This window comes from Microcaecilia unicolor, chromosome 1, assembly GCF_901765095.1.
Source record: "Microcaecilia unicolor chromosome 1, aMicUni1.1, whole genome shotgun sequence".
Lineage (NCBI taxonomy): Eukaryota > Metazoa > Chordata > Amphibia > Gymnophiona > Siphonopidae > Microcaecilia > Microcaecilia unicolor.
This window is the reverse complement of record NC_044031.1, coordinates 147697440-147722129: the sequence shown is the minus strand read 5'-3', so window position 1 is coordinate 147722129 and position 24690 is coordinate 147697440. Positions and strand designations below refer to the sequence as shown.

General features: G+C 42.7%; 1 protein-coding gene across 1 annotated transcript in view; it reads right to left on the bottom strand.

Annotated features, from left to right (window-relative positions):
- SCIN (scinderin) overlaps nt 1-24690 on the bottom strand; it is a 208545-nt gene that overhangs the window by 147939 nt on the left and 35916 nt on the right. The window contains exon 4 of the mRNA XM_030201180.1: nt 5942-6091. Coding sequence (XP_030057040.1) covers nt 5942-6091 — 150 coding nt within the window. The remainder of the gene's footprint in view (nt 1-5941; nt 6092-24690) is intronic.

Sequence of the window (24690 nt, the reverse complement as noted above, 5' to 3'; positions counted from 1 at the left end):
TCTTCCTCCCATCCCCTTCCCCCTTTCTGACATAAGCTTGGTTAGAGAAGCAGAGAGAGTATTGAGGAAAAAATTTAGAATGACAATGAGAGTTGCTCCAGAGGACTCCAGGGGCCACGAATGACTCCCAAGCTTTACATTGAACAGTACTGCCTTAGGTGGGCATATCTCATGGTTTGACTTCACAAGAGTTGCCCCTTTCCTCACCTCTGACCAGCAAGTAAAACATTCATACCGGTACTGGCAAAAGACATAAAAATGATTGCTTCCTACATGTGATTATCATTATATATGATCTCATATCTACTAAAGAGGAAGTTTTTATCATTCTTTCATAATTTACTTCTTGTTTTTATTGGGAATCATCCATGAGTTTGAGTGGAAAGGAGCCAACTTTCTGTAAATAGCTGGACAATATGTACATTATAAGGATAATTTTATAAGGATTCGCATAGTTTTAGGCAGTAAGAACGTATATAAATGGCATCTTATAATTCACTGACTAATGTGAAGGTACACGCATAAATTTCATGTTGCGTACTTTCACTGTAAGTGTGCCCAAGGGCACAGTTTGGGCATATCCAGTGGCATATCCACAGGGGGTCCTGGAACCCCTCACTTTGGGCTCAGGACCTCTCCAAAATTGTGGCACCCAAGGAGTGGTTGGTGGGGATGCTCAAGCCCTGCTTGCTGAAGCAGTCCATTGACCCAGCCCACTCCTATGCTACTTGAGCAGCAAAGAAGTTGGTGGCATGCTTCAGTCACCAACGCTGGCACTCCTGTGCATGTTTAGGTCAGCAGCATGAACTGAGCATACGTGGGAGTGCCATCATCAGTGGCTGAAGTAGGCCATTGACTTCTTCACTGCTCAAGCAGCACAGGAGGAGGCTCAGCCAATGGACTGCTTCAGCTGGTGGGGCTTGGGTATCCCCGCCAGCAAAGGGGGGGAGGGAGAGATGAAATGAAATGCATGGGCTCCCCAGTCCATCATCAGGCCCTTCCCAGAAATGGACTTCTGCCTACACCTCTGGGTGGAGTCTACATATTGCTACATAGATTATAAAATTCTTTAATTTATGCATGTACTTGTGAAACGTATGAGCTAACATTTATAGCAAGCTTCAAGCTGGTGTGCTAATAACTATTCTGTATTTTATAACGTCAAGTACTTATAAAATGATGGTCTTTATACAGCCCTCTGAGCCCCTCCCCTCCCCCTTATATTCGGTCGTGTCAGGCTGTGCAATGACTCCATGTCACCGGTACTCAGACCAGATATTAAATGCCGGCCAGATGGTATCTGGTGAATGGCACTGAATATCCGGTTTCACTTTTGACCATGGCAACATCACCGGTTAAGCGCTTAGCAGTTAAAGGTAAGCCTGCTATTTTTGCAGCCTATTTTAACAATAAACATAGCCAGATTGGTGATGAATATCCATGCCTAACCGGCTATGTTTCAAAGCCAGTTAGCAGCTAGCCACTAACCGCAAATATTCAGTGAAGATAATCAGTTATCTTTCACTGAATATCCGCTCTACAATAACCAGAAACTGTTCTCATTAGGAAGTGCACTAGTTTGCACCAAATACATGTCAATACCCAAGGTAGATCAGAATACCAGGCCTGTCCCAGAGCAAGGATTGCAGCATTCTAGAACTCCAAAGAAGCATAACTGCCAGTCTTCTTGAGGAACTCTTCAGGAGTTCAGATGAGGCTCTGTTTCCTTGAGTGACTAGGCAGGTTGTGCTAGAACCAAAGCGAAGCTGTAAGGGGGAGGGGCACCCAGATGCACCTTGGGGAAAAGCCTTCATATAGATAGCAGGAGAGCAGTCTGAAGCCATTTTCCCTGAGCAGCCCGAAGACAATATGGAAACTGTAGAAGAATGGGAGCCATGCCCTGGGGAGCCTATGGAGATTACTTCCTAATGGATTTAATCTTACTTCTGTTACACAGGGCAATGCATCTTGCTGCTTGATAAGAATCAGCTCTGTGGGTGGTTGCCAGGTGAGGAAAAGTTTAAAATTCTGGCAAGAGGGTGGAGGGCTGCAGGCCTGACAGAGAGGAGAGGACCTGAGCTTTATTGAAAAGCAGATTTGTTAACCAGACCAGAACAGGATGGTGACTGAAACACAGGGGAAGAGAAAATGTAGCTTTCTAAGGGCCAGATGCACTAAGGTCCTCGGAAGAGCCCTTCCCTTACCAATTCCATAGAGAATCAGTAGGGAATGGCCATGCATCAAGGAAATGGAATGCAAATGAGCTGCTCATTGTAGCTCACTTGCATTCTCTATTCCCTTGGAAGCCGGTCAGCCGGTCAGCCAGTCGAGCATGCGCAGAGCAGCCAAGTGTTATGCTGGCTGCTCTGCACATGCCAAATACGTCCAAAAAGGATGTCCCTGATGACGTCCGCCTTTTCCGCTTTGCCTGTGGCCATCCCTGCGCCTCCCTGTGCCGCCCGGGAAAGGAAGACGCCGCGCCGCTCACCCCCTCCATGGCCTGCTGCAGGAAGGCTCAGATGTGGCTCGGGTTTCTCCCTTCCATGATCCTAGCAGGAGAGTGCAGTTGAGGACGCCCATCGTCCACGTCTTAGATACCAGTCCATCTTCCACCCCTAGGTCTCTCTCAGCCAATCACAGCGCATTTAGCTCAGCTAAATGTGCTGTGATTGGCTGAGAGACCTCCATGTCTCTCTCAGCTGAGCTAAACGGGATCACGCAGTGAAGGATGTCCAAAAAGGATGTCTTTTTTGGAGTGGGGTCCTACGAGTGAAGGACGATCAAAAAGGACGTCTTTTTGGAGTGGGTTTTTAATTATTATAATAAGTGAAGGACGTCCAAAAAGGATACCTTTTTAGAGGGTTTTTTTTTTTTTGATTGAAGGACGTCCAAAAAGGACGTCCCTGACGACATTTATTTCTTCCGATTCTTTCCTTTGCCCCAACGAGAGGTGTAGACCTCCCGTTAGGTTTTTCCACGGTAAGGGGATCGGAAAACGGTAGTGCAGCTCATTATAATAGCCTTTGGATCATTTGCATTCCATTTTCGTTAGCTGCTTCCGTGACAGGAAAATACCCTTTTGTGCATGGCACGGTTTACTACTTGATCGTTGAACTGGCTTGAACCAGTTTAAAACCCACATTGCTAGCTCGTTTTTTTTTTTTTAGTGCATCTACCCCTAAGTTCTTTCCCTGCTATTTTGGAGAAAGCCTAATAGGGCAGGCATTTTCAAGAACTTATCCTGAAGGAAGGCTTTTTTTCTTTTTTTCTGGCCTTAAGAAACTATGAGCTGAATCAGAGAAAAGCCCCACTCCCTGTTTGCATATTGAACCAGTATGTTCTTTGTGTATCTCTGCCTTAAATGCTTATTACTTTTTGGATTTCGTGCTCTGAATTAGAGAAACTTTGAACTCATAATTACTTGAAGAATTCTCCCCTGGAAAGAGGATCCATTCCTGGCCGGTTAAATAGTTTTGAATATCAGCTATTGTATGTTTTAAAAAAATATATCAGAGAATCAAACATTTTACAAATATTTATATCTATATCCCAACAGATTCACTGTGGATCCAGAAAACTGATTCATGATCCTGAAAGACCCAGAGTAATACAGAATTGAATTGATTCACAGTTCCAGTGAGCTGGCATAAAGGATTTATTTTTTAATTCTGAACGTTAGAAACAAAATAATTTGTTGTCTACAAGTATATACAGTATTTGTACCTTCCAAACACAGTGACACAGTATTGTATATTACCTTGCAGGGACTATGGATTTGATTTCAAAGTCTGATTTCTACTACTTGATTCAGAGAAAGTTAGACATAGAGGGGCATAATCGAATGGGGCATCCATGTTTTCCTGAGGATGTCCTCACAGGACGTCCCCGCAAAGGGACGGGGAACCCCATATTATCGAAACAAGATGGGCATCCATCTTCATTTCGATAATACAGTCGGGGACGCCCAAAGCTCAACATTTAGGTCGACCTTAGAGATGGTCGTCCCTAGAGATGGTCGTCCCCGATTTTCGACGATAATGGAAACCGAGGACGCCCATCTCAGACACGACCAAATCCAAGCCATTTGGTTGTGGGAGGAGCTAGCATTCGTAGTGCACTGGTCCCCCTCACATGCCAGGATGAAGGGGGGCACCTAGATGTGGGTACAGTGGGTTTCTGCTAGGTTTTGGAGGGCTCACATTTATCACCACAAGTATAACAGGTGGGGAGGGGGATGGGCCTGGGTTTGCCTGCCTGAAGTGCACTGCAGTACCCACTAAAACTGCTCCAGGGACCTGCATACTGCTGTCATGGAGCTGGGTAAGATATTTGAGGGTGGGAGGGGGTTAGTGACCACCGGGGGAGTAAGGGGAGGTCATCCCCGATTCCCTCCGGTGGTCATCTGATCATTTAGAGCACATTTTTGTGGCTTGGTCATAAAAAATAAAGGACCAAGTAAAGTCAGCCAAGTGTTCATCAGGGACGCCCTTCTTTTTTCCATTATTGGCCAAGGACGCCCATGTGTTAAGCATGCCCCAGTCCCGCCTTCGCTATGCTTCCGACATGCCCCCGTGAACTTTGGTCGTCCCCGCAATGGAAAGCAGTTGAGGACGTCAAAAATCGGCTTTCGATTATGCCAATTTGGGCGACCCTGGGAGAAGGACACCCATCTCCCAATTGCTAAGTGTTGTTTATCACCTAAACAACCCAGGAAAAAGCATGGCATCAGGATTTGTACACATGCATCACTTGTGGGTCCAGCATCTCTCCCCCCTTCTCCCTATGATCTGCCATTTCCCCTTCCCTACAGCAACCCCCATGGTCCACCATCTCCCCCTCTGCCCAGCACCCCCTCCCCTAATGGTCTGCTATCTTCTTCTTCCACTCTCCCCTGTTCCCTCATTTATGGTTTGGCATTTCTCCTATCCCCCAGCATCTGTTCCCTTCCCTTCCTCTCCCTCCCCATGGGTTCAACACATCCCCCTTCTCCCCTATGAATCCAGGACCTCTTCCTCTTTTTCCTTAAGCTCCCCTCTCAAATCCAGAACCTCTCCTTCCCGCAGCCCCCCTTCGTGTCCAGCAACTCTCTCTCTCTTTATTCCTCAGCTTCCCCTTCATGATTCCAGCGCCACTTAATCTTTATCCCTCAACAGCCTCCTTAATCCAGCACCACTCCTGCTTTTTCCCTCAGCCCTCACTGTGAATCCAGAACCAATTTCTCTTTTTCCCTCAGCCTCTCCTCTGTGAGTCTAACACCACTCGCTCTTTTCCTCAGCCCTCTCTTCAGTTCAGCACTACTCCCTCTTTTTCCTTCAGCCCTCATCATGAGTTCAGCACCTCCTTCTTCCCTCAACCCCCCTCCACTCCATAAGTACAGCCCCGCTTTCTCTTCTCCCTCCCTATCCCTCTCCATCTGTCAAACCAGCTTTCTTCAGCAGCCCCTGCAATGATAATAGACTGCCTAAGCCGGTATCTGATCCTTCCCTCTGCCATGTCCCACCCTTGTGTACACAGGAAATTATGTCAGAGGTGTGGGATGCGGCAGAGGGAAGGATCTAGCACTGGCTCAGGCGGCCTGTTATTGCAGCAGGGACTGTTAAAAGAAAGCAGGTTTGACAGACTGAGGGGAGGGGAAGGAAGAAGAGAAAGTGGTGCTGGACTTGTGGGGAGGGGGCTGAGGAAAGAAGAGGGAGCAGTACTGGTTCCATGAGGGAGAGGGGTAGAAGGAAGGGGAGAAGAGAGAATCAGTCATACCACAAAGTTTTTAAAAAATCCTCACTGCTGTGTGCCAGCCCTGTGACACACCTCCCGGGTGCTCAGGACATACCGATTGAGAACGACTGCACTGGATCAACAGTACACATTTTATTAGCATGAAAGGAGAGGTGGTGTGCTGAGACAGACCAAAGACAGAAAATGCATAGAAAATATCTCACAATACCTTTATAAGGGCACTTGGTTCACTTCCTTCATCCACAATCATAAGTTCAGATCTTCCATTCCTTTCATTGTTTCGAATACCATTTGCAACTTGAGAAGCTTTGAAGCGTTCATATTTGTTGGATGTAGAGCCACACCACTGATAAATGACCTAGAATAAATGTATTTTAAAAACAGGATCAGAATGTCATCTTCTGTAAAAAAAATCGAGACTAGTTGTTGTATATATATATATATATATATATATATATATATATATATATATATATATATATATACATTTTGTTTTTTTAATTTGTAAGTTTTCTTCTGATCCTTTCGACTTCCAGTTCAGTTGGAATCAGTTTCTATTAGGCCAAGGAACCATGAACCTACTTTCACTATCTGTGAATTTCTCCTACCTAAATATTCTTCTCCCAGTACCAAAGTTGCCAATTTACCCAGTTCCAGGAAGGAGATTTTAGGCAATTCTTGGATTTTTGGCAACCTTATCCTGTTGCAGTATAGGATCTGCAGGACTGAGTTTGATTAGTAGAATCAGTGACTACAATTATCTCATTGCTTTGGGAAGTAAATTTACATCCAGGCTGGACAAAAAGTCTCCTTTCTTGAACTTCGTAATTTGGCAGTTCTGCAGTTCAGCCCAGCCACTGGAGCAACAGTCCTCAGTTAAGTACATAAGCACTGCTTTACTGGGACAGACCAAAGGTCCATTAAGCCCAGCATCCTGTTTCTAATAGTGGCCAATCCAGGTCACATGTACTTGGCAAGATCCCAAAAAAAGTGGCTGCAAATTTCAAAATCCAGCTAAAATGGACTCTGACTTTGACCACCAGGTACCTCTTTTAAGTGATGGCTTAGACTCCTTCCCCCAGGACTTTGAATACCATCTCTACAAAATTTCCACTACCATGCTCTGGTGAGTAATGGCCTGACTTAGGAATTGAACCTAGGTCTTCCACAAAGCAGCATGCAATGTTGAGCTCCTGGGCAGGTTCTGTGAAATAACTTTTTAAGACTAGATTACAAAAAGCAATCTAAGAGGTTGATGTCCAAAGCTGCAAGTACCTTCACAAATGTGATTTCACACATTAAAATGGAAATAGCATGTGGAATTATAGTTACAGAAGTTTGTATTAGGAAGGAGTAGTCTAGTGATTAGAGCAGTGGGTTAAGACCTAGGAAGAACGGGTTCAAATCCTTCTGCTTCTCCTTGTGATCTGAGGCAAGTTATATCCTTCTCTATTGTCTCAAGTATAAAATGTGATTGTAAGCATTCTGGGGATGGGGAAATACATACTTTATCTTAATGTAACTTACTTTCAGCTACCAAAGAAAAGGCACAAGATAAATCTAAAAAGTGTAATATACCCCCTGTTTACTAAGCCGCGCGGCAGTACTGATACAGAGCATTCAGACTGAATGGGCTGTGTCGGCATTAGCGCAGAGCAGTTGCTAGCATAGCTTAGTAAATGGGGGGGAGGGGTTAGTGTTTGCAAAGCCATTTGAAAAATATTAGCTAAATCATTGATCAACTGAAAAAAAATCAAACAAATCAGCTCATTAGCTAAATTATCTGCACAGAATTTCACATAAATGAAACTCTGTATGAAATGTATGTACATTTTAGGGAAGCATAGCTAGCAATTTTTTTTTTCATAAAGTCTTCAGGCTCATTTAAAAACTTTTTCAAGAAAAATAGACCAGTCATTATTCATCTGGTGGTGGTTATAGTTTTTTTTTTAAATGCTGACCACTGCAGACAATAGGACCTGATACATTCTTGAACCTCCATTACTCCAGTTGCAAAGGACTTAAATATAAATCAATATATGCATCTAGCTTTGCATACATCAGCACACAACTATGGAACGCACTTCCAAATACCATAAAAACAATGCACGACTTGTTTGCCTTCCAGAAACTACTAAAGACCAAACTGTTCAAAAAGACTTATCATAATGATCCTTCATAAATGACCTGATTTCAAAACTCTACCAGAACAAGATAATATCGAACTCTTTATACTGTTTGCGTCAATTGCTTTGTCACTAAATGATCTTTCTTACACCTGTTATGAACTGTTTATACACTTACTTTAATTTATCTTAATACTGTTTGTACCCTAAACCTTATAATACCTTGTATTTCTCATTCCGTAAATGGCGATTGCCACTACGGCTTTATGTAAGCCACATTGATCCTGCAAAGAGGAGGGAAAATGCAGGATACAAATGCAATAAATAAATAAATAAATAAATATTCAACGCCGGGCCTTGTCCAGGCAATGGCAATGAATATCTGAAGCCATACTGGCATGTGCTGCTGGATCTTATGTGGGTCCAGGCCAATATTCAGTTGGGACTGGCAGTATATCAGCAGAGGCCCATGTAAGAGGAAGCAGGTGCCCTCACCCCCTCTGACTCTCCCCTCCCTTCTCTAATCCTAATCACCTCTCCCCCACGTATGCCCTCCCCCCTAAGCTTACCTTTCATAGCCCTAGTGGTCTATGGCAGTGTTTCCCAAGTCTGGTCCTGGAGTACCCCTTACCAGTCAGGTTTCAGGCTATCCACAATGAATATGCATGACACTGATTTGCACATACTGCCTTCATTGTATGCAAATCTTTTTCATTAATATTCACTGTGGATATTCTGAAAACCTGACTGGCAAGGGGGTACTCCAGGACCAACTTGGGAAACACTGTGCTAGGTGCTGCTCAGTTATTTCTGAGTCTGGGTTTTTTCTCATCATAAATTAACATTAATTTTTAGCAGCCACATTTTTATGGGTCTGATTTGTAGTTACAACGCTATAATACCTCTATTTTCAGCAGTTATGTATTTTGAAGTTTTTGGTTCTTCTTCCAGTAGCTCTCCAGGATCCAATACTGATTGCTCAACTGAAGATGTCCCCCCCCCCCCCCATGCAATTATAAGTACATTTTAAACTTTCACAAATGGGGCCCTGCATGGTTATGACTGTAGGGGAAGAAATATCAAGTATGAAGCTTTGCTTGTTGATTTCTACTGCCAACAGAGGTGAGAGAGAATAGACAGACCTCACGCTTTTCACTGCTGCTGCCGCTGTAACCTTAATGAGGTAAGAGGGGATTGGGGAGATGGAGGGGGACAAGGGAGAGGAGGAGGGGGGAATGCACCACTTGTAAAAAAAAAAATTCAGCACCCCCAATCATTTTTAAAAGTTGGCTCCTATGTGTGTGTTTGCTTAAGTTCCAGAGATACACATATGTAAATGCGTGTACCATCCACTCTTTGCTACAGGCTGCCCTTGTGCATGCGTCCCTGTAAATTACCCACTATTGCAGATATGCACATATTTACGGAATAACACATAGCTGCGTATTCAGCATATATGTATGTATGTGTGCATATATGCTAGTATTATGAACAGTTACGTGCATAATTGGTGTGTAATATTAGTACCTACTTTATAGAATTATCCCTTAGTGCAGTCCAGGCACCATTTTAGTGACCATCTTTTAAAGTGTCTCATCTTATCAATCTTCATTTGTATATGTGACCTCCAGTACTGAATAACAAACTTGCCATGGGGTCTTACCGCAGATCAGTGCAAAGATAATATTACTTCCCTTTTCCCACTGCTTATGCCTTTCTTTCTGCATCAAGATAGCTGTTAGCTTTCTTATCTGCATTGCTATACTAATCTGGAGCTAAGCTGAGTTTATCAAAGAGGATAAACCCCAGGTTGTGCTCTTTTTTGGTTACTATTGTTTTCATTCCCAAATAATGTGTGTAAATCTGAGTTATTTTCTTATAGACAACATAACTTGTAGATCAGCATGCTTCTGTTGATGCGGTTTACCTGGATTTTAGAAAAACCTTTCACAATATACAGAAGACTGGTGAGCAAATAATCTGTGAATTAGAATAAATATTATAAATTGATTAGGAGTTGCTTAAGCAATTTGATCAGAAGGAGAAGTGCTTGGTCAAGTCCTATTCAGTAGCTTTATAGGTGATGTTCTAATTGGGCTAGAAGGGAAAGTGTGCCCATTTGTGAATATTATGGAAACCTGCAACAGAATCACTGTTCTTGAGTTGGGTAGAAGGGGAATAAGTGTAATTTATTTATTTATTATGACATTTCTACCCCGCATTTTCCCACGAACGCTCAGGTTCAGTGTGGCTTACATAACAAATTAACAAGCAGCATTACAAGACAATTAATATTAATACAACTATTTAAAAAAACCTATTCATATTAGCTGAACACAGATTTAAAGAAGTGGGTTTTAAGTAAACTTCTAAACAGCATATAATCACCTGAGTGTCTGATATACTTGGGTAATGAGTTCCAAAGTTTTGCACTTTGGTAAGAAAAATTAGTATCATAGATAGTTTTGGGTTTTTTTTGCACCCGGGGGGGGGGGGTTCTTTCGCCGGGGTGGGGGTGTCCTTTCACCGGGGGTGGGTCGCGCTGCACCGTGGGGGGCACTGCACCCGGGGGGCGGGGCGCATCGGCGATCCGCCCCGGGTGTCAGCCCCCCTAGGAACGCCACTGGGTCTAGCAGGGATTTCTAACCTGGTAGAGGGCACCTAGTCCTTTAAATCTTTTTCTTCTTCTACTGCTGCTATGCAAAGCGAATTCCAGGGGTCTGTTTTAAAACATAATTACACCTCAGTGAGGGCCTGGAAATCTCTTTCCATGCATCTGTTTTCTAAAAAAAAAAAAAATATATTAATGAGCTGCTTTACATGATATTACATTGCAGTAGCTCAATGTTTCATCTAAATAAGCTTTTGTGTATTGTGAGCCACAAATGAAAGTTTACTAACATTTAAAAAAAAAAGGCAAACACTATAATTTTAGGCGGGACATCTGCCAAAACACGGACCTGTGTCGGGTTTCCTATGTTGGTACCATAATAAAGGTATTTTAACTATACTCCTTTCCTGAAGGTCGTGTGTCATTTTCAACTTCTCTGGTATTTCCTTTGGATAGTCGTAGAGGAACTTCCTGTTTTTTACCTCATTTTGAGCATTATAAAGGGTCGTACTTAAGGCATTGTAGAATATTAACACAAAACCACATTGGTGCGCCAAAGGTTAGGTGCACCTCTATGGCTGGCATATGTGACTGTGCCTAAATGAGCAATGTATGCACACAACTGATAGCAGTCACAGTTATTTATTTAGGTTTTGCTCACACCTTTTTCAGTAGTAGCTCAAGGTGAGTTACAGTCAGGTACTCTGGATATTTCTCTGTCTCAGGAGGGCTCACAATCTAAGTTTGTACCTGAGGCAATGGAGGATTAAGTGACTTGCCCAAGATCACAAGAAGAAGTAGAGAGATTTGAACAGGCCACCTCTGGATTGCAAAACCAGTGCTCTAACCACTAGGCTACTCCTTCACTAGCTATACTGCTTAACTTTTTACAAGAAAAAGACCCCAACGTTGTATAATATTAAAATCACATAAAACACCAACAAAGAACTATAATAGTCCAGTCAGGAAAGATAAACTCACACAGACCACTATTATCAATAAAAATAAATAAGATAATCAGATAACCCAGGCTTCAGCCCGATCATCCTTCTGGAAGGGATAAGCCAAAAAGCACAAATAAAATAATAAGATTTCAATAGTCATTTAAATCACCTTAATGATTGTTCCTCACAAACTTCCAAAGACAGAGCCTTCCGTAAAAATGGTGCCAAGTAAAACAGGCACTTTTCCTAGTTTTCGCAATCTTGCAATCTTAAAGTACTAGCTGGAATATAAGGTTGGATAAGACTTGCAAATGGCAAAGGAACCTTTTCATAGTAGGCCCTATGGGTAAGAAACACCAACTTAAACACGACCCTAAAAGACACAGGCAGCCAATGATATCAGACATATACAGGTTCATTTTCAAAAAAGAAGGAAGCCCATCTTTCGACACAAATCAGAAGATGGGCATCCTCACAGGGTGGCCCAAATTGGTATAATCGAAAGCCGATTTTGGGCGTCCCCAACTGCTTTCTGTGGGACGACCAAAGTTCACAGGGGCATGTCGGAGGCAAAGCGAAGGCGGGACTTGGGTGTGCCAAACACATGGACGTCCTCGACCCATAATGGAAAAAAAGGGCGTCCCTGACGAGCACTTGGACGACTTTACCTGGTCCTGTTTTTCTTACGACCAAGGCACAAAAAGGTGCCCGAACTGACCAGATGACCACCGGAGAGAATCGGGGATCACCTCCCCTTACTCCTCCAGTAGCCACTAACCCCTCCCACCCTGAAAAAAACTCTTTAAAAATCTTTTGTGCCAGCCTCAAATGTCATATTCAGGTCCATCACAGCAGTATGCAGGTCCCTGTAGCAGTTTTAGTGGGTGCAGTGCACTTCAGGCAGGCGGACCCAGGCCCATCCCCTCCTACCTGTTACACTTATGGTGGTAAATGTGAGCCCTCCAAAACCCACCAGAAACCCACTGTACCCACATCTAGGTGCCCCCCTTCACTCGTAAAGGCTATGGTAGTGGTGTACAGTTTTGTGTAGTGGGTTTTGGGGGGGGGCTTAGCACACAAGGTAAGGGAGCTATGTACCTGGGAACAATTTCTGAAGTCCACTGCAGTGCCCCCTAGGGTGCCGGTAGGTGTCCTAGCATGTCAAGGGGATCAGTGCACTACAAATGCTGGCTCCTTCCATGACCAAAGGGCTTGCATTTGGTCGTTTCTGAAATGGGCGTCCTTGGTTTCCATTATTGCAGAAAATCAGAAACGACCAAGTCTAGGGACAACCATCTCTAAGGACAACCTAAATTTCAAGATTTGGGCGTCCCCGACTGTATTATCGAAATGAAAGATGGATGTTGGGAAGACTCCTGCAGGGTTACTTGTGGTAAGGGAAGAAGCCTAGACTCCCCAGGGAATATGGGGAGGGTAGGCCTCTTGAGTATCAGATATCTAACTGTTCCGTGCACTATGCAACACATAAATGATTGGTTCCGGGGACTACGGAATTTTCATTAACACTGTTGGAGACCACCTCATTTCAGCCAACTTTTGCACACTGGGGCTACCTGGCGCTGGCTGTGTAGGAGACATCACATTTCTTCCAAGATCACCCCCTTGCTCTCAATATGTAATAATCCTGCATTTCTCCCGGGGCAAGGGAGCAGCATATTCAGACAATGGGCAAAGAAGGGGATTATCTATTTAGCTCATGGAGTGATACAAAGGCATTATAGCAGCCTCATTTTTGTTTTCCATTCCTCTCCTAATAATACCTAACATTCTATTTCTTTTCTTAGAGGCCACCACACACTGTGCAGAGGGTTTCAATGTATCATCAACGATGACGCCTAGATCTCTTTCCCGGTCAGTGACTCCTAATGTGGAACCTTACATCGCATAACTATAATTTGCGTTCCTCTTTCCCACATGCATCACTTTGCACTTGCACATGTTAAACGTCATCTGCCATTTAGATGCCCAGTCTTATAAGGTCCTCTTGTAATCTTGTAATAAGGGTGTGCATGTGTTATTTAGATTTTTACATACCTAGAATTATGGTAATTTCCTCTATCCACTGTGACCTTATAGTCCTAGTAGAGTACTGCACACTAGTGACTAGGTTTGTTTGTTTTTTTAATATCTCACTGCTTGGGTTTCTAATGAAACATTTTCCTTATACCTGTTCCTTCTAATATTATGCGCCTTACCTGTAGAATTTGCTCCCTCTTACTTTAATGCAGGAAAATTATTATCTTTTATTTTGTAAGTATTGAAAGGTATATATTTTTGTGTCTGCTTTTAGCTAATTCTGTTAGAGTCATTATTTTGGCTTTTATTGTATTCCTATTGTTTTTTTGTTGTTGTTGTTTTGGTTTATGTAGTTCCATTTACTGTATTTGTTTTGGCTCTTATTTGAGAGACAACCCCATATATAAATGGCAGCATGTAAACGTCTTGAGAGGCCCAGACATTTAAATGTTGTTTCAAAACAGGGGCCATTCACAAAATGTTTAAATGGAAACCTGGTACCTAACAGTAATAGCATGATATTACCGCTAGATGTCTTAGTGGCCATTTTGGATGACTAACAGGCTTATTTTTGAAAGAGAAGGGCACCCTTCTTTCAACACAAATCGCAAGATGGGCTTCCTTCTCACAGGGTTGCCCAAATCGGCATAATCGCAAGCCGATTTTGGGCGTCCTCAACTGCTTTCCGTCGTGGGGACAACCAAAGTTCCCGGGGGCGTGTTGGAAGCATAGCGAAGGCGGGACTGGGGCGTGCTTATATGTACTACTATTACTAGTTATCATTTTTATAGTGCTACTATACATATGCAGCACTGTACACAAACACTTAAGAGACAGTGCCTGTCCAACAGGGCTTACAATCTATCTAAAATATGCCTCTTCTGCTTTATGTCCTGATTTTATACGTTTGATATGTGAACCACCTAGGATTATTTCTGATAGGCAGTATGTAAGCCTAATAAATGAAATGAAAAAATATAAAAAAAATTAGCTGCACTGAGGTGAGATTATCAAGAAACAAGGGAAATATTTAACAAAGACATTCAGTGCTGGTAGGTATCTTCATAATGGACTGATAATGAAGGGATCTAAATTGTCATACCAAGCTTTCCCATTTCTACTGTGCACACTTGCTTTAAAAAAATTGCTTATTTCTAAATGACTAGAATTAATTTGGAAATTAGAGGTGTTCTTCTTAAAATAATTTGCACAAGTTACAACAACATAAAGAAATTTCAGTTTCTCTTTTTATCTACAAGTCTTTATAGATTCTTAAAAAAAAAAAAAAAAAGATTCTATAGTACATGAGATTTAGAGACTACTCAGATCTGTTTTCCACAGAAAAATCATAGCATTGAATGGTTCAACAGCAGAACTCTGTGTTTATAAAATGATATATTTCCTAGGAAAATCTTTTGAATGGACATTGATTACACTATTTCATGTTTTAATGGACACCCTGCAGCAATAAAATGGGCTAAACGGTTTTATAGTCATTGCCCTCCAGAAACAGCTGCTCTGCACAGCAAGGAAGATGGCAAACAGGAGAGAGACTTCACTATCATTAGCCATTTACAGCTGGGGAGACTGGAAGATAAGGAAAATCAATTATTTGTTCATAGCCTCATGACTGTCAAGAACATATGCAATGCTTGTAGTTGCCTGAATTTCTGTATTTTAACCTATCATATCAGGAAATCCAACTCTCCATAGACATCACAGAATATTTCCACCTCTGTGGTGGTACTTTGATGCTATAGGTTTTTGGCTCCATAGTTAAGGGCTGAGCTACATTCAGGAAGTACAAACTCTTAGTGACATCATACACTGCCCCAGGAGGGGTGCGGAATGAATCCGGTCTATTTTGCTCAGTGTTTGCACACTCAACTCACTAACACTGCTCATAGGTTACAGAACATTCTAATCCATATTAAATTAGGATGAAATATTGGTTTGAAACAAAATATTTTAAAAGTAAAGAAATCTTTAAACTAAAAGACAAGGTTTTCGGAGGAATGAGAGTATTTCAGCTCCTTAATCAAGAGCTGGCTCTATCATTAGGCAAATATGCCAAAATTTGGGGGACCTGCATTCTATATCAAGGCTTTCAGCTAAAGAATTAGAGAAGAAACAGCAGGCAGACTTGGGATCCTTGAGACCAGCTTGATACAGACTCACCTAATGATCTTCCAAGTATTGGAGCCTAGTGAGTTGAGGTACTCCAGCACCAGCACCCGAGAGATGGATGAGCCGCCAGTGGCTAGAGAATCAGAAGTCTGTGCCACCACTCTCCATAACCCTGCTTGTTTTGTGCCAGCACTGTAAGCACATTCAAAATCTAGTCTGCCATTTCCAGTAGAATTGCAAGATCAGTGGCAGGAAGTGATTCCTTGTAAGTTTTGAATATGATCAAAGTGATGGCACAGAATGATGTGGAGAGGCAGTAAAGGCTCTCACCACTCAGTTGATTTGATGGTGATAGGGAGGGAGGATGCTGAGGGAAGGAAGGGAAAAAAGTAGGGGGTAGATGCTTGAGAAGGGGAGAGAGGGAAGGAGACAGTGGATGTATGCTGGTATGGGGCAGATGGGGTAAAGGAGGCAGGGGGAAGCTGGCGGAAGTAAAGAGAGGAGGAAGGATGCTAAGGAGGACGACAATAAGATAGGAGGATGGATGATGGTAAGAAAGTGGAACGGGAGAGAAGAGAAATAGAGTACTGGAGCTATTCTGTTACGGTGAGCAACCATTACTTGGGTAATAGTTTAACTGCAAAGAGTCTTCTCCTTTTTTATTTTATCTTTGTAACCTGATGTAAGGTCTATGTCTCATTTATCTGTTAATGATGTTGTAATTCTTTGTTTTCTGAATTCTGATCTGCCAAGAAATTGGTATTTTAAATTGGCAGAATATAATGTGTTTTAAATAAAAAAAGAAAGAAGGGGGGGGGGGGAGGATAAAGGGGGGAGGGGGATTCCATAAGGGTTGACTACATGTTATGACTTGCAAATATCGATGGGGAGGCAGTTTGAATTTGACCCTTGCAAGAAGCTTAGAAGATAATAACAAAAAGGGGTGGGCTGGGGATAAAAAGCTAAAAGATTGGTGCCGGTAAGCAATGACACATAATTGCGCAGTATACTTTAATTTAGGAATTTTTCCTGTGTATCATCAGACAGTGGATCTTGTAAATCTCAGTATGTCACCAATAAAAATGTTGAAACATAAAAAGAAAGAAGGGAGTCCTCTGTCAGAGATACAGGAGTTAGGGATAAGAGAGAAATGGGATATGATACTGGACAGAGATAGAGAGAGCAAGAAGAATGTTAGGAAAGGAGTAGGGTGAGAAAAAGAATGGGTAATTGTGTGCCCGATATTTAAAATAGGGGATTCAGTAAATGTGCCCAACAACAAGAGGGTCTCAATGGCATAAACATAGCACCTCCCACCTTCACAAAAACAAAAGTAGGGCTCATCAGCCCCTGAACAGTACTTCCACTTTCATAAAAGCAACAAAAGGGATTGTAGACCCCAGCACCATACCTCCCACTCTGGCAAGAACACCAAGAGGGGACTGGTGAGCTCAATCTAATACCCTCCACTCCAATGAAAAGCAACAAGAGGGCCTTGGAGGCCCCAATAGAAGATCTCCCACTCTGATGAAACACTAGAGATGACTTTATGGCCCTTAGCATAACCTTTGTTTTCTGGTCATTTTAGTTTTCTATTTGTGTTGGTCATCCATTTTCCTTCTGCATCTTTGTCGCCCCATGTTTAGCTTCTTCCCTCAAATTTCCTGTCCCTATACTGTTCCCATATTCAGCATATCCCCGCTTTGTGTTCCTATCCTATCCTATCCCTCTGGCCACTATAGCACTATCTCCAAAGGAAATGTTGGGACTGTCCAGGAGCAGAGTTGACAGTTAACTGGATAGCAATGATATTCAGCCTACTACCCAGTTAACTAATCATGCAGCGGGCTGAATATTGGGTGGAACCATTAGTTTTACTGCTAGAAGTCATGGCAGTCATTTTGAACCTTAGAGCCAGCATGGGCAGCAGTGAGTGTGGATCATGCCTGCCTGGACTACTCTAGACCACCAGGGATGCCTTCAGCTAGGTTCAAGGGGAACTAACAGAGGGGATAGGGGAAATAATATTCTTAGATAGGTACCTACAGGAGGAATATTTGGAGAGGAGTCTGTGGGAAGGGCCTGATTTTGGAGGCTGGGGCTTCAGGAAGAGGCCTGATTTTGGAACAGCTTCTGAAGGGAGACTAATCTTGGGGGAGGAAATCTTTTGGAGGGGGTCTGATCTTGGAAGTGGGCTTCAGAAGAAGGGATGCTTGGAGGGGGTGGGGGGGGGTGGGAGGAGACAGATCAGTAAAACTAACTTACCCAATATTAGGCCCATTACAATCACATTGTTAATATCCAGGAGGTAGGCAGAGCTCAGATATTCAATGACAGTATATCGATATTGACTTTTTAATATCTATCTATCTATCGAATTGTTGTTTCATGTTAAAAGTGAAGACTATGCAGGACAGTGTGATACCAACTCCCCCCCTCCATCCCCCCAAAGCACTGACAGTATCTTGATTAATATTACATTTAGAACATCACAGCATCTTGCGTTATATTTTATGGATTTTAACCCTTTCATTTCTGCAGATGACATTAACATTTATGTCCCTTTCATAAATTACATTTTAGAGATATCAAATACATTATGAATAGGTCTAGATCTAATGGAACAGTGGGCTATGATTTTTAATCTCAAATTAAATAGAGAAAAAAGCTAAGTTCCTAGTACTATCAAGCTCACACTCAAACAGCTTTTATCCCAATTTCACAACTGACCAAAATGTTTATCCCATTGATACAAAATTAAAAATTCTAGGAGTTGTCTTTGTCCAACATATTTCCTTTGAAGACCAAATTCATGTAGTAATTGCTAAAATGGTCAAGACAATATGGAAACTAAAAAGAGTTAGAACATACTTTAACAAGAATTCATTGATTACTTTCAAACACTGACATTTTCACAATTGGACTACTGTAATGAAATACAGTTCACTCCATTTAAGTGCACGTTGGATAAGTGCATGCTCTGTTTAACTGCATGCCGTACTTTGGTCCCGTTTTTGGCGCCATCAATTTCTATGGGGACAAACTTTGGTTTAGCACACCACTGAAAAGTGTGAGATTCGCTTATATGCATGGTTTAAGACCGCTCTTCTGCAGGAAAGACTCCACATAAGCGCACGCATGGAATATGGAAGCCGATTGGCACGTGACAAAGGGGCGGTAAATTTGAAATCTCGTTGGTTAACTGCCACAGGCAGAATAAGCGAAAGCAAATTGTTAGAGTGTAGACTGGAGTCGTCATCGCACAACTTTAAGATTTTAACACTGGCTGAATGAATAGAAGTTCTTAAAAAATTAGAAAACAAAATCAAGCATCTATTGCTAAAGAATATGGTGTCAATCCCAGTCAAACTTCATGTATCTTGAAGCAGAAAGATCAGCTTATGGAAGACTGGCAAAACAATACAAATCCACACAGGAAACAAAAACGTGCGGGAAAAGCTGAGGATGTACAAGATGCTCTTCTTCTTCGGTGGTTTTCTCAAGTCAGGAGCAGACAGTTTCCTGTCAATGGTCCACTGTTTATGGAGAAAACTAATCAGCTAGCTGAAAGTCTTGGACTAACTGAATTCAAAGCCACTGTTGGATGGTTGGAAAGATGGAAGGAGAGGAACAACATAAAATTCAAGAAACAGCATGGTGAAAAACAAGACGCTGATGACTTTGGTGCTGAAAATTGGGTTGTTTCAGTTCTTCCTTCCATCTTGAACGAGTTTGCACCTCGTGACATTTTCAATGCTGACAAAAATGATCTCTACTGGCAAACGATTCCTGATGGAACACTTGCATTCAAACAAGCCAAAACTACAGGAAGTAAAACGTCAAAGGACTGACTGACAATCCTCCTTTGCTGCAATATGGATGGGATTGAGAAGTTGGAACCACTCGTCATTGGAAAAAGCAAACAGCCCCGTTGCTTCAAGAATGTTAAGCGACTTCCTGTGTCACCCGAGGCTAATGCAAATTCATGGATGACTGGGGAAATTTGGAAGCAGTGGCTAAAGAAGTTAGACTAGAATGTGGGCACAAAAGCATCAGATTTTGTTGCTTTGTGATAATTGTGCTGCACACAGTGATGATATCAGGCTGTCTAACATCAAGGTGGTCTTCCTGCCACCAAACACTACCTCTCTGATCCAACCTATGGATCAGGGCATAATAGCCAATTTCAAAAAACATTATCGGGCTCTTGTGCTACTTCGTCTGATGAGCGTTATGGATGACCAGAGTGGCAAGGATAAATGTGCTGTTGAACTGGCTCGTAATCTATCACTGTTGGATTCCCTACATATGCAGAAAGAAGCCTGAAATCATGTTACACAGGCAACCATTGTGAACTGCTACAAGCGGGCAAGCTTTGATAAGGATGTGGAGAGGGATGAAACAGGATGCAACAGGCTATTGACATCACAGCCGGTGTTACTGAAGAGGAGTTTCATCACTACATAGCTGTTGATTACGATCTACAAACAGCTGACGACAGCACTGATGTCGAGATATGCGCCTACACGCAGGCAACGGCTGATGATGAAACAGATGGCACATGCTGACGAAATTCAACAACCTCCTGACACTTTTGCAAGAGCGCTGGAGAGTCTCAACACCATGTGAGCCTATCTGGAGGCCACTGGATGTCAGTGTTATGATAGTTTTGTCGCGTTCTCGAGGCCCTTGGTATGCTGTCAAGTCCTCGGGGCCGCACTGGGAATCGTGAGCCCTTGGGCCCCTGCCGAGGAGCGGCAAAGGCAGGCAAGACCATCTTGGAACCGGACATACGGAAGAACAGGACTGGAACTCGGGATCGGAAGTAGGCAACTGGAACTGGCAGGACAGGATCTGCTTCACCTGCGCTTGGCCACTGTTCCGCTAGAGTTGAGCTCTAGCGTGCAGGTGGCTGGCAGGACTTGTAGGACAGGGCCAGAACTGGAGAACCAGAGGACCCACCCCAGGTCTAGGAAACACGAGGAAGACTAGACTAGGAACTAAACTCAGACAGGGAGCTGCTGCACCGCCACTAGCAAGAACCAGAAGGCAGACCAAGGAGACAAGACATACGAAGGCTAGCAGGAGCAAAGACTAGGGCAACATGCCAGCAGGCAGACTGGGGATCAGGGAATATCCAGCGGGTAAACCCACTAGCTAGGAAGCAGCAGGAAACAGGGACCACGCCCTGGCAATAAACACTAGCTAGACAGAGACAGGATTCAGGATATACACTCAGGAAATACAAGCAGGGTAAGCACACAGACTAGGCAAGGTAGGACTCAGGATATACACTCAGGATATACAAACAGGGTAAGCACACAGACTAGGCAAGGCAGGATAGGAAACAGAGCGAACAGAGTAAACCAGGAAGAACAGGCCAAGGGTCTTGGGCCGGCAGCAGAGCAAACAGAGTAAACCAGGAATATCAAGCCAAGGGTCTGAAGCCACAGCCGCTCCACACACCTAGTGGGAACTCACAAAGGCTGAGGCTTCACATGCAGACAGAGAACAAACACGGACAGAGGCTTCACCCCCAAACACAGAGTAAGCCAGGAACAGAGGCTTCACCCCAAACACAGAGTAAGCCAGGAACAGAGGCTTCACCCCAAACACAGGATAAGCCAGGAACAGAGGCTTCACCCCAAACACAGAGTAAGCCAGGAACAGAGGCAGGGAAGACCCCCCACGGGAAGACAACAGACACAGACACTGAAAGAAGTTGGGCTGGAACCCAGAGAGAGGCTAAGCAGTAGTGCAGCAGACACCTACTAACTTGACCTAGCCTAAGAGCATAACACTTCAATGCAAAGGCACTGACTGCAAGCCCAGCACTTCCTTACGAAGGCTCTCACTGATGAGTCACCAGCAGTAGGACAGAAGCAGGAAGTACACTGACCCCAAAGAGAGGCTTGACACACATAGGAAGTGAGCCCACAGGAAAGACAAGCAGGAGCCATCTTGGAAGAGGCATAGCCCACACAGGTGAGGTCCAGTAAGGCAATCAGCACACAGAGCCAGAGAGAAACTAAGACAGAGACAGACACAGAGACAAGCAGAAGCCAGCACAGCCACTGACTCCCAGAAACAGGGTAAGTATGAGGGTGGTCACGGCCACAGACGTGACAAGTTTTTACCATCTGGCAGACCTAATCTATGGAACTCACAGACATAATAGTGTACAGAGGACTATGACTGATTACTTCAAGTAAGCCTAATGTCAGTTAACAGAGACTGTATAATGTCAGTTAACGGAGACTGTATACTGTAAGTATAATAAACAGTACTGTACATATATTTATCAGATGTCAAGCTTCTTTGGGTCACAACTGTTAAGTGCACACTCCGGTTAACTGCATGTATTTCTTTGGTCTCAGACCCTTGCACTTAAGCGGATTGCACTGTATATGTAAGAAGCAAAGAATCTATACTTACAGCAGCACAATTAATTTATGGGGTACCAAAATTCAATAAGGTCACTGCTTTACTCACTGCACTACATGGGCTTCCAATCAAAAGTCGAATTATGTTTCAAACATGCATACTAATATTCAAAATTTTGTTTGGGTTGGGTCCAGATTATATCACCATTGGGGGCAGACTCAAGAAAAATGTCAGGAAGTATTTTTTCACGGAGAGAGTAGTGGATGTTTGGAATGCCCTCCCGCGGGAGGTGGTGGAAATGAAAACGGTAACAGAATTCAAACATGCGTGGGATAAACATAAAGGAATCCTGTTCAGAAGGAATGGATCCTAAGGAGCTTAGCCGAGATTGGGTGGCAGAGCCGGTGGCGGGAGGCGGGGATAGTGCTGGGCAGACTTATACGGTCTGTGCCAGAGCCGGTGGTGGGAGGCGGGGCTGGTGGTTGGAAGGCGGGGATAGTGCTGGGCAGACTTATACGGTCTGTGCCCTGAAGAGGACAGGTACAAATCAAAGTAGGGTATACACAAAAAGTAGCACATATGAGTTTATCTTGTTGGGCAGACTGGATGGACCATGCAGGTCTTTTTCTGCCGTCATTTACTATTGTCTTATCAGCTAAAAATGCAAAGCCAACATCAAGAAAATGCCTATTATTGCATCTGTCTAGTTGTACAAATGTTAAATACAATTCTGTTCATACAGCTGGATTTAGTTATCTAGTATCCAAATGGTGGAATCTTATTCCAAAAGAAATTAGAAGCATAAACTCATATCTTCAAATCTTATTTCAGAAGAAATTATAGACTCAAATCTCTTCCATTCGACAAGCTTCAAAAGCTTACTTGTTTAAAAATATTTATCTATGTAATCATTAATTGTACAATTAATATTCCATTATATGTATAATGTTAGACTCGCTGTTATATTGTAAGCCACACTGAGCTGAAATTTGCTTTTTGGATAATGTGGGATATAAGAATGAATGAATAAATAAATAAATAAATAATGTGTTCAATTTTAATGTGTTTGATTGAAAAGTTGAGAAAACTTTCAAAAAATTTGTAAACTTAGGAAAATGTAGAGTGCCATGTGTTTAAGTCAGTGAACAAACACCTACTTTGATTTGAATTGTATTTTTTAGAGAGTAGAATATGCAAAATGTACAGGGTGTGGAGTCTTTTACAAGACATTGTAGGAGGTCAGCAGTGATTTCCAGTGCTGGCTGACTAATTTAGGTGCCTTCACCTAGGTGAGTCCATTTAAGCCTAACTCTAGGCTCATCCAATTACAATTAAGACTGTATGATTTGGGGCCTTACTTCTTAATTGTAATGAATAACTAAATTGATCTCCTTGTCTTATTAGCTACTCTCTCGACATTGGTGGTCTAAAGAAGGGATAAATATGTTATTATATATTTTTTTCTTCTCTTTTATTGTAATAATTTTTTCAGATGTATTTTCCTATGTTTCATGTACCAAGTGGATACTTGTGTATTATGATTGAAAGACTGTATGAGCTAAAGCAAAATGCAGGCATTTATGTTCTGGAAGCTTTTTAGGGATCTTTACTTTCTAATGTGCCAATAGACTCCTAACTTTAGCATCTAACCAACTTGTCTGTATTGAGGTATGCAGTCCTCTATATATGGCAGGCTCTTGATAGTAAGGTGGAAGGCTTCTGAAATTTCTAAAATCTTCCACATATAAATGTTGAAGAGAATCACTGTTTTTTTTTATCTTTTCTAACACCTTACCATTCAGCGTCTGCATAGTTTCAGGAGTTTCGTAGATTTCTGGCTAGATTCATATGGCAGGGTAAGACAGTCACAATCCTCACTGATACTCTCAGCAATGAGGGAGTTTCAAAAATATTATTGAAGCTCTTGTTTAAAACTATTTACCACTGGTGTAGACCTTCACTATCTTTAGGAATGACAAAGGTTAGAAAAGGACATTCTGGCCCCTTTGCACCTATCATTTTTTTATTTTTCACCCCTCCCCTCCCATTTAGGGAGTTGGAGATACTCAAATCACATCCCAGTAGTACTTAAGGCTTATCAAGTATGCAAGGTGACTAAAATCTCACTGTATGACTCACCATTTACTCCTCTCTCTGCTATTATTAAGGTTATGGTCAGCAATATTTGGAGTTCACATTTGTAACTAAGGCTGCAGCCTATACCTTCAGTGGTGAGCCTCTTTATTTCAATATTTTCAAATGACACATTTTACAAAAAATCCCCTTATCCAATGCCAGCTTGTCTAATCACCATTGTCACTGAAAAAGTTTCTGTTTGGTCACCTATATATATATATGTGTGTGTGTGTGTGTGTGTGTGTGTGTGTGTGTGTGTGTGTGTGTGTGTGTGAGTAGTGTTTCTTGGGATACTACAAAATAATGCCTTACAATGCACTTTATGATGGATTTCTAAGTATTCTACCCAACAGCTGCCCTGCATCAACATAAACTGGGTGGGGATGGGCTCCTCATTGCCTAGGCCAGGGCAAAAGAGATATATTTAATGACTAAATACATCTTTTTTTTTTGCCCTAGGCAGTGAACAGTCTAACCCCTCATCCAGCGTCTACCCCCTCTCTCTCTCCTTCCCTTCCAGCATGTGCCCCCTCTCTTCCCCCTTTCCATCCAGCGCCTACCCCCTCTCTCTTCCCTTTCCATCCAGCGTCTG